The 10,854-nt window shown below is 44.0% G+C and overlaps 1 protein-coding gene and 1 pseudogene across 1 annotated transcript; both read left to right on the top strand.

The window, feature by feature from the left end:
* Positions 1–1,269: 1,269 nt before the first annotated feature.
* On the top strand, positions 1,270–9,412 carry LOC120285436. The gene is made up of 2 exons (XM_039298168.2): positions 1,270–1,347; positions 8,217–9,412. The coding sequence occupies exon 2, from the start codon at positions 8,218–8,220 to the stop codon at positions 9,154–9,156; it is 939 nt and encodes a 312-aa protein (XP_039154102.1). The 5' UTR covers positions 1,270–1,347; position 8,217; the 3' UTR covers positions 9,157–9,412.
* On the top strand, positions 2,271–8,211 carry LOC123327393 (annotated as a pseudogene).
* Positions 9,413–10,854: the final 1,442 nt, after the last annotated feature.

Genomic DNA, 10,854 nt, shown 5'->3' with positions numbered 1-10,854 from the left:
ATGCTAATTAAAACTTATGCCCATTGTGTTTACAAATAACACTAAACTTGTAATGGTTTTGTTTTAATTTCATGTACCCTCTGGGAGCCAATAAGCTAGATGACCTGCGATGTAGTTTCAGGAGCTGCGCGGATGTAAAATTAGAACAAAGGATGTCGTAAATCAAGGACCAAAGAATAAGAGGTTCGTATCTAAATAATTCGTTATATTTTTAAAATAAGTTCTTATGTTGTTTTGATAATCGACAATCAAAATCAAAAAATATTTAATATTAATTAGCCCACACACACACATACAGACACACACTTCAAGGAGACAAAAGATTATCCCAAAGGCTGCAAACTGAAGATGGCACACACACACAATGAGAGAATAAGTAATTAAATTAGAAATTAAACTAAGCAAATGGAAAATTTTGCAAGTAAAAATTTTTGCGCCCTCCTCCTCGATTCTCATAAGTGGCACGTAAGCTACACGGCACAGTGCAAATATAGTTTTTTGATTATAGTATATATTTCTAGTGTTTGTCAACTTAGTATTTTTAACATATATATACCGAATATTTTTAGAATATTTTTTAAATATTAGTAATTTAAATTAAACTAAGCAAATGAAAAATTTTGCAAATAAAAGTTTTGCGCCCTTCGCCTCGATTCTCATTAGTGGCACGTAAGCTACACGGCACAGTGCAAATATAGTTTTTGTTTCTAGTATATATATAATTTTTAATTTTATAATATTTGATCATTTATATATAATGTTTTTTGAAATTAAGTCAGTTCTAGTCTTGGCCACGTCATCGTTAATGCTAATTAAAACGTATGCTGTTTACTACTAAAACTAAACTTGTAATGGTTTTGTTTTAATTTCATGTACCCTCTGGGAGCCAATAAGCTAGATGACCTGCGATGTAGGTTCAAGAGCTGCGCTGATGCAAAATCAGAACAAAGGATGTCGTAAATCAAGGACCAAAGAATAAGAGGTTCTGTTCAAGTTACGGGGTGTGGACTGTCACCCGCTCTCCGCTCCCTCTTACGCTCCCCACTCCCTCTCACGCTCTCCCGCTCTTCACCACAGAGTCTCCGAGGAGTCTCCGCTGCGCTTGGGAGAACCCAACTCATTAGAATAAGCTTTAGTGTGAAATAACTACCACGATCAATAAACGTACGCCCGGTCGCGCCCGCGCATTTACAAAGTCAAGTGTTCGCTTTTCTCCGAGTGTTCAATTTTCAGCAAACTAGGAAATTTCCAGGACCAGCAACCCCATCACCCTGACATTTTGGTCCTTCGAAGACGGATATCCTGGATTTTTCAAGTTTGTCCACCAGCGAGCAACTTATAAGATAAGTACGAAACTTCCATCCCCTTTAATTGCCGGTCTGCAGCAAAAGGTTCGAAAATCCAATTTCGTTCAATTTGCTGAGATTTATTGTCAAATCAAACGGATTTATCCGACAAAAGGCAATTAAAGAAAAGTACTTATCCATTCTCACGGGCGCCGCCATATTACACCGTTCTAAATTTCTAAATCCCAATTTTCCGAATATATTTAAATATTCATTCAGTCCAAAAAATGAAAAATTCCAAATGTGAAGAAAGTGAAATTAATTTGTGCCAAGTTCAGTGAAAATTCCTAAAGTCCAACACTCTGCCAAAAGTGGCAAAAATTCTATTCTCGTTTTCACTGTGTCCAACGCAAGCCAAATTCTTTTCGCAAATTTCGCACATTTTTTGCTTCAACTCCGCAGTCCGCTTAACACAATTCGCCATACATTCAAATACAACAATAAACAACACATACCCTCTGGCCATTCAAAGTAAAATATTAATTAAATATTTACCCGCCATTTACCCATATACATTGCATGCATTACATCTCCATATAAATACATATACGCATACATCTCCATATACCTACATATACATCACACATATTACATTACATACATTGCGCAGATTATCTGCATTCCCTTTAACCAAAGTGTACCAAAGTTTACATTGCCTGTTTCCCAAGTGCCCACGCGGAAAAGGCGTATAACCAAAGTTTACCTAAGTTTTGATTGTTTCCCGTCGGCAAGTCCATACCACAAATAAAATTTATTCCAAGTGCCGACGCGGAAAAGGCGTTTTATTTTCCATCAATGTTTTTCCGTAAATTTCCAAATTAATTTCCGAACAATAAATACATTTTAAATTAAATTAAACATTTTAATATTTATTAAATTATTATTTATTATTTATATATATTTATATATTTATATATATATTTATTATTTTCAAAAAAATAATCATCCATAAATAAATAATACGGCCAAATACAAGTCGTTCACCCGACAAATATTTCCTTTTCGTATTGCTGGGATATTAGTTAGTGGTTGTTTTAGAAGTATTTACAGCGCGGAGAAAAGACTTCAATTCCAGTCATTCCATTTTCTCCGTTTCCAGTTGTAAATAAAAGAATAAAATTTTCTTCCTTCTAATAAACATTTTATATCACCGTGTTCCAATTTCCAAGGGTTCCAACCATAAATAAGGTGGACCCAATTACCGTAAATCACAGGTCATTTATACAATTCGCTGTTCGCTCCGAGTCACCTGTCCGATCAGTCTAAACTACGACGTTTCCACTTCGTAAATTTTACACCACTTAAATTATTAAGTGCAGTCTGAGGAATCTTTCTACTTTTTCAAAAGTTTGACCGGGCTCCAAAACCGCTTCCCTTCCATTTCGTATTTCTTCGATTATGCCCATCGGGGACGATAAGAAGAAATTGTCCGCTGACAAGCCCAGGTCTATTTTTTCACCACAAGGGCCCAAGAGTCCAAGAATCCCAAGCATTTCGGTGAGAACGCCTGCGCAGATTTCCGACGACTGTGCTACCCAATCCAAAGCCACAGTACAGCGCACAGCTAAAAATATGGCTGCTTCAGATCTAGCGCTAGCCAAATGCATTTCGGTTTCTGACCGCTTAAGCGAATTTGAGGCTCAGATCAACACTCCGGAATCCGCAGCTCCAACCGTCACGATGCTTGGCGTCCGTCGCGACCAAGTCCGAACCCTATGGGACAAGGTTGAGGAGGAATACGATCTCTGCTCAGAGTGCCTTGTGTCAGCAGGCGAAGCGGCAGCAAGCACCATGCCTATTCTCAGGGTTAAATACAGTTATTGCTATTCAGTCTATGAAAGGTGTGTTGCCCAGCTCGTTGATAAAATCGAGCAGGGCACTTCTCAGTCCATCCCAACCGCGAACGCTGCGCCCCAGGCCTACATTTCCTCTGGCTGTCGGTTGCCTCCATGCGATACAGAAGTTTTCACAGGCGACTATCTTCGCTGGCCGACTTTCCGGGATCTTTTCACAGCCATTTATATCAATAATCCACGGCTGACTCCGGTTGAAAAGTTATTCCATTTAAATGCCAAAACAAGTGGCGACGCGCATGCCATAGTTTCGATTTCGCCTCTCACCAACGAGGGTTTCCGCTCTGCGTGGGAAAACCTAATAGAGCGTTTCGAAAATAAACGATTGTTGGTAAACAGTCAATTGAAAATACTGTTTAATGTGCAGTCGATACCACAGGAATCTGGGGCGGCCTTGAAGGTACTGCAAAGTACTGTTCAAGGTTGCTTGACTTCCTTAGAACTGTCAGGCATCAACACTGAGAACTGGGACTGCCTGCTGGTATATCTGTGCTCATCCAAGCTCCCGAAGATAACTCTCTCCTTATGGGAGCAGTCGCTACATAAGAAAGCCGACATCCCGACATGGGGAGAGCTGAACACCTTCCTTACAGAACGTCATCGAACTTTAGAGGCCATCGATGATGTGAGACCGTCCGTACCGAGTCAGTCGCATTCCAAAGCGATAAACTCAAGTGGGCCCTCTAGAAAATTAAATTCCTATGAGACGAGAGTGGCTCCAAAATTGAACAGTTGCGACTTGTGCAACAAGGAGAACCATCCTGTCCGTGTATGTCCGCGTTTTCTCCAAATGTCGGTTGACGACCGGTCAGCCTACATTAAACGGAAGCAGTTATGCTTAAACTGCTTCGCAAAGGGACATCAGCTTCGTGAGTGCAAAAGCACTCACAATTGTTTTACTTGCCGTGGCCGGCATCACACGTTGTTGCACCGAAACAACCTCTGTTCCAGCAATTCAAGCCCTTCAAATCCTGCAAGGCCAATTTCCGCTAATCAGGCCAATTTCGTTCCAAATGAGCAAGCCGGTGTTCAGAATTATTTCGCCACAGGCTCAAGAGCTATCCTTCTTGGCACTGCCATAATCAATATTTCCCATCTTGGCACTAACTTTAAGGCACGCGCCCTGATCGACTCCGGATCAGAAGCGACATTCATAACCGAGCGACTGTTCAATCTAATTAGATTGCCATTCCAGGTGGTTCAAGCCCAAGTTTCGGGCTTAAACCAAACAGTAGCTGCTCAGTCCAAGAAGCTCTGCAGTTTCACCATCCGATCTCCGACTAGGCCCGCGTTGCAGTTGGAGACGACGGCCTATGTCCTCCCTCAACTAGCCGGAAATCTGCCTTCCTACCCAATTCCGCAAAATTTCCTTCGGGATCTTCCCGATTTTCCATTGGCGGATCCAAAGTTCTATGAGAGCGCACAAATAGATGTACTTATCGGAGCCGACATCCTGCCTTCGGTGCTTCTGAGTGGAGCAAAAACCAACATCTGTGGCTCTCTCTTGGGGCAAGAGACCATTTTCGGCTGGGTACTAACTGGGCCAGTCTCAGCCTCAGCCCAAAGCAGAATTTCCTCTTTTTCGACACAGATCTCCCACGCGTACGATAATTCACTGGACAAACTCCTCACAAAATTTTGGGAGGTGGAGGATATACCAACAAAGCTGGTAAAAGAATCCGATTCCATGTGCGAGAAGAATTTCCTTCAAACGACCACGAGAAACGAGTGCGGCAAATATGTCGTTACTCTGCCTTTTCGCGACCCAGAACATATCGGTTCCGGGCTAGGGCATTCTAGGTCTTTCGCGTTGGCTCAGTTCTTAAGAAATGAGCAGCGTCTAAAAAGAGATGAGGCCTTGAAAGCGAGATACGATTCGGTGATCCAGGAATATCTCGACTTAAAGCACATGCGACAAGTTCTTCCTACGCATGATTGCAACGCCTATTATATGCCACATCACGCCGTCTTAAAACCGGAGAGCGTAACTACTAAACTCCGTGTAGTATTCAATGCCTCCAGCCCATCATCGAATGGTACCAGTTTAAATGATATCCTTCATGCTGGCCCTGTCTTACAGTCCGACTTGACCATTCAAATTCTGAAGTGGCGCTATTTCCGATACGTGTTCAACGCCAATATCGAGAAAATGTATCGGCAGATCTGGGTAGATCCGAGACACACTCCATTCCAGCGAATACTTTTCCGTAACAATAGAGGGGAAATCAGAGATTTCGAACTGAAAACAGTAACCTTTGGAGTCAATTGCGCGCCTTTCCTGGCGATCCGAGTACTGCAGCAGCTAGCAGCTGACGTAGAACTCAGCCATCCAAAAGCTAGCAATGTCATTCGAAATTTCATGTATGTGGATGATGTTTTAGCCGGAGCGGACTCCACGGAAGAAGCTCAGCTCATGGTGCAAGAGCTCCGAGACGCTCTGAATTCTGCCGGATTTCCATTGAGGAAATGGACCTCCAACCAAAAGGAAGTTTTAGCGGCCATTCAGAGCAACCATCTTTTAAATACTGATTTTCTGGAGATCGATGCAGAAAGTACTGCCAAAACCCTCGGTATTCGCTGGAAAGCAACCTCCGACGAATTCTTCTTCGTCCCGCCAGAGTTGGCTATCGAAACGTCCTTTACAAAACGCCAAGTCCTGTCCCAAATTGCCAAATTGTTCGACCCTGCCGGCTGGTTAGCGCCGTTTATCGTTCGAGCCAAAATTTTCATGCAGGAGATTTGGCTGCAGGAACTTGGGTGGGACGAAAACATTCCAAATGAGCTTTGTCAGCGATGGCTGAATTTTCTTCAAAGTTATTCAGTGTTAGAGCAGATACGCATTCCACGCTGGCTATCGTTTCGTCCAGATTTCAAGGTCGAGCATCATGGCTTTTGCGATGCGTCGCAAAAGGCTTACGGGGCGGCCATATATGTCCGCGTAGAAGTGGGCAGCACCATTATGGTGCAACTCCTGACCGCGAAAACCCGGGTAGCACCAGTCAAAACGGTTTCGCTCCCAAGATTGGAGCTGTGCGGAGCGTTATTGCTTTCCGAAATGGCTGCAGCCATCATTCCGCAGATGCCTACGACTAACTCCGAACTTTACTGTTGGACGGACTCCACGATAGTGCTTGCATGGTTAAGCAAGCCAGCATGCCAGTGGACCACATTTGTAGCCAATAGGGTGACGAAGATCGCCCAGGCCACAAAAACAGAGAATTGGTCTCATGTTCAATCTGAACATAATCCAGCAGACCTGGCAAGTAGAGGAGTTTCCCTCCAAGATCTAGCCGATAGCCAGTTATGGTGGCACGGACCGACTTGGTTGCAAAATCCACGCAACCAATGGCCAACTCAGGTCAACGCTCCGGTGACCGACCTGGAGAAGCGTGCTCTAAAGGTCCATCTCGCGAAAGCTCCTTCTGAAGAGTTGTTGGCACGTTTCTCCAAGCTAGAGAAAGCTCTACGAGTCCTTGCTTATGTTTATCGCTTCATTCAGCGGTGCAGGAAGCAGACATCTCCATCTGATGTTCATCTACTGGCCACTGAAATCGCCGCCGCCGAGCGGTTCCTAATTTCGAACACTCAGCGCAGAGAATTCCCTGTGGAATATCACTGCCTAAGTGAAAAGCGTCCAGTGCCAAGTTCAAGTGCCATCCTAAGCATGAACCCGTTTCTAGATCCGCAAGGACTGATCAGGGCATGCGGCCGTGTGGCGGCTTCCGAAAGCCTTCAATACAATGAACGCCATCCAGTGATTCTTCCGTATAACTGCCTGCTTTCTCGCCTCCTTGCGAATTTCACGCATCGCATAACTCTCCATGGTGGTAACCAGTTAATGGTGCGCCTCATCCGGTCGAAATACTGGATTCCGAGAATCAAGAACCTGATGAAAGCAGTGGTAAATTCGTGCAAAGTATGTGTGATCCACAAAAAGCGCTTGCAAAGCCAACTGATGGGTGTCCTGCCCAAAGAAAGAGCATCGTTCTCCCGACCATTCACGTATACTGGCATGGATTACGCCGGTCCGTTCGATATAAAGAACTATACGGGAAGAGCATGTCTTATTACAAAGGGGTATGTGTTAGTTTTTGTTTGTTTCTCCACCAAGGCCATCCACTTGGAGCCTACATCTGACTTAACGACCGAGAAGTTTCTTGCCGCTTTCTCTCGTTTTGTATCCAGAAGAGGGTGTCCACGTCAAGTCCAGTCAGACAATGGCAAAACCTTTGTTGGCGCTGCCACCCTGCTTTCCCGCGATTTCCTTCAAGCCGTAAAAGAGTCGGTGACGAATGCCTATATTCATCAAGAGATGCAATGGCAATTTATTCCTCCGGGAGCACCCCATATGGGAGGCCTTTGGGAAGCAGGCGTAAAAAGCTTCAAGACGCTATTTTACAAATGCACGGCCACACGAAAATACACGTTCGAAGAGCTCTCCACGCTCTTGGCAAAAATAGAAGCGTGCCTTAACTCCAGGCCGCTCTCTCCTATGTCTGAAGATCCGACAGACTTGCTGGCTCTGACGCCAGGGCATTTCCTTGTCGGGGGACCCCTTATGTCCACGGTGGAACCCGAAGTAAAGGGGGAAACGAAATCCCTTCTTAATCGGTGGCAGCATTTGAAGGCTCTCCATCAGCAGTTCCGTGTGCGATGGAAAGAAGAGTACCTCAAAGAACTCCACAAGCGTTCTAAATGGCAGGCCCCGTCCAAAAATCTACGCATCGATGACATGGTCGTCATCAAGGACGACAACTTGCCCTCTAATGAGTGGCGGCTCGGCAGAATTGAGTCTGTTTTCCCAGGAGCTGACGGCAACGTCCGTGTAGTAAACATCCGTACTGCACGTGGAGTTATTAAACGTCCAGTGGCAAAAGTGGTGCTTTTGCCGACGGAGTCTTCCGAATCTCCACAATAATAGGCGCTCCTCTCGTCCTTAGTTGTAGTTCACTATCACTAATCATCCGTTATTTTTCATTTCGTTTTCGATCTCCTTTCGACATTCGACTACGCGCAGCATGGCTCCTCGTCAACAAAACGCACGCAGTGCTCGTGCCGTGGAGAGCAGACGTACCCGAGGTATTCAATCCTACCGATGCCGAGTCTGCCGCGGTATCCATCCTCTTCGGAAGTGCGCGAGGTTCCTAAAGCTCAGCGCTGAAAGGCGTTTGCGAGCAGTCCTCATTAACCAATACTGCGCCAATTGCCTCGCTCACGAGCATTCCACGGGAGACTGCCGAAGCGGTGATCGTTGCAAGAAGTGCGACCGATCCCACCACACGCTGCTCCACATGCACGAGCAGGTTAGCTCGTTGTCGCGGTCGCGAGCGCGCTCGCGTCGCCAACCGGTGCCAACCCGGCAAGCAGCTTCGGCCTCGTCCCAACGTTCCCGCCGGCACAATCCGCCAACTCAGCGAAGGAGTTCACCGCCACGACGACCGGAATCGACGACGCCAGGCCCATCGCTCTCGTCGCTGCTGCAACGCCACAGCGTGAACATCCTTCCCACAGCGCTGGTCAAGTTGGAGACCGGGACGAAGACCTTCGAGACCGCAGCACTTATCGATCCGTGCAGCCCCATGAGCTGCATCGACGCTTCGTTGGCGTCAGCCTTTAAGCTTTCGATGACCAATGTTGGCGACGAGAAGGTCTGCACGACGACGATTCGCTCCAGGATCGACGCGAACACGAAGCTCGAGGTCGTGCTCAAGATCGAGCCCAGGGTGCGGATCCGTACACCTGTCCGGGCATTGAGCGACACCGTAGTGTCCAAGTACAGGGACATCATGCTGGCGGATGACGGGTTCCATCGGCCTGCTACCGTATCCATGGTCTTAGGAGCAGACATTTATCCTAAGGTTATCCAATCCGGATTCCTGACCTTCGACGAGGGAATGCCGGTCGCTCAAAAGACCGTGTTTGGGTGGATCGTGTCCGGTGCCTGCAGCTTGCCGTAGGATGGCTATGTTGCAACCCCAGTGATTGCAAGGGGGGCGGAATGTTCAAGTTACGGGGTGTGGACTGTCACCCGCTCTCCGCTCCCTCTTACGCTCCCCACTCCCTCTCACGCTCTCCCGCTCTTCACCACAGAGTCTCCGAGGAGTCTCCGCTGCGCTTGGGAGAACCCAACTCATTAGAATAAGCTTTAGTGTGAAATAACTACCACGATCAATAAACGTACGCCCGGTCGGGCCCGCGCATTTACAAAGTCAAGTGTTCGCTTTTCTCCGAGTGTTCAATTTTCAGCAAACTAGGAAATTTCCAGGACCAGCAACCCCATCACCCTGACAGGTTCGTATCTAAATAATTCGTTATATATCTAAAATAAGTTCTTATGTTGTTTTGAAAATCGACAATCAAAATCAAAAAATATTTATTATTAATTAGCGGTAATTAACTAGCAACATGAAATTTAAAATAATTGGTAATAGATATACATGACTAAATATGCTAAGGTGAACACAAAATTTACTTCATAAAAATATTGACAATATCGTATTTAATATAAAATTCCAATTCGTAGGAAATCTACGTACCAGAGATGTTATTCATATATTGATGACGTGGTCCATTTTATATTAAGTCAGTTCCATTCTTGGCCACGTCATCGTAAATGCTAATTAAAACTTATGCCCATTGTGTTTACAAATAACACTAAACTTGTAATGGTTTTGTTTCAATTTCATGTACCCTCTGGGAGCCAATAACCTAGATGACCTGCGATGTAGTTTCAGGAGCTGCGCGGATGTAAAATTAGATCAAATGATGTCGTAAATCAAGGACCAAAGAATAAGAGGTTCGTATCTAAATAACTAGTTATATTTTTAAAATAAGTTCTTATATTGTTTTGATAATCGACAATCAAAATCAAAAAATATTTCATGTTAATTAGCGGTAATTAACTAGCAACATGAAATTTAAAATAATTGCTAATAGATATACATGACTAAAGACGCTTAGGTGAACACAAAATTTACTTCATAAAAATATTGACAATATCGAATTTTTTAAATAAAATTCCAATTCATATGAAATCTACGTACCAGAGATGGTATTCATAATTGATGTTTGATATTAAGTCAGTTCCATTCTTGGCCACGTCATCGTTAATGCTAATTAAAACGTATGCTGTTTACTACTAAAACTAAACTTGTAATGGTTTTGTTTTAATTTCATGTACCCTCTGGGAGCCAATAAGCTAGATGACCTGCGATGTAGGTTCAAGAGCTGCGCTGATGTAAAATCAGAACAAAGGATGTCGTAAATCAAGGACCAAAGAATAAGAGGTTCGTATCTAAATAATTCGTTATATATCTAAAATAAGTTCTTATGTTGTTTTGAAAATCGACAATCAAAATCAAAAAATATTTATTATTAATTAGCGATAATTAACTTGCAATATGAAATCTAAAACACTTGCTAATACATGACTAACGATGCTGAGGTGAACACAAAATTTATTTCATAAAAATATTAACAATATAGAATTCCAATTCGTATTAAATCTACGTTCCAGAGACGGTATTCACATATTGATGACGTGGTCCATTTGATATTAAGTCAGTTCTATTCTTGGCCACGTCATCGTAAATGCTAATTAAAACTTATGCCCATTGTGTTTACAAATAACACTAAACTTGTAATGGTTTTGTTTT

The sequence above is a fragment of the Drosophila simulans genome, unplaced genomic scaffold, assembly GCF_016746395.2.
Source record: "Drosophila simulans strain w501 unplaced genomic scaffold, Prin_Dsim_3.1 Segkk10_quiver_pilon, whole genome shotgun sequence".
Classification (NCBI taxonomy): Eukaryota; Metazoa; Arthropoda; class Insecta; order Diptera; family Drosophilidae; genus Drosophila; species Drosophila simulans.
Note: the sequence above shows the minus strand (reverse complement) of the source record. Positions and strands in the feature narration are given on the sequence as shown.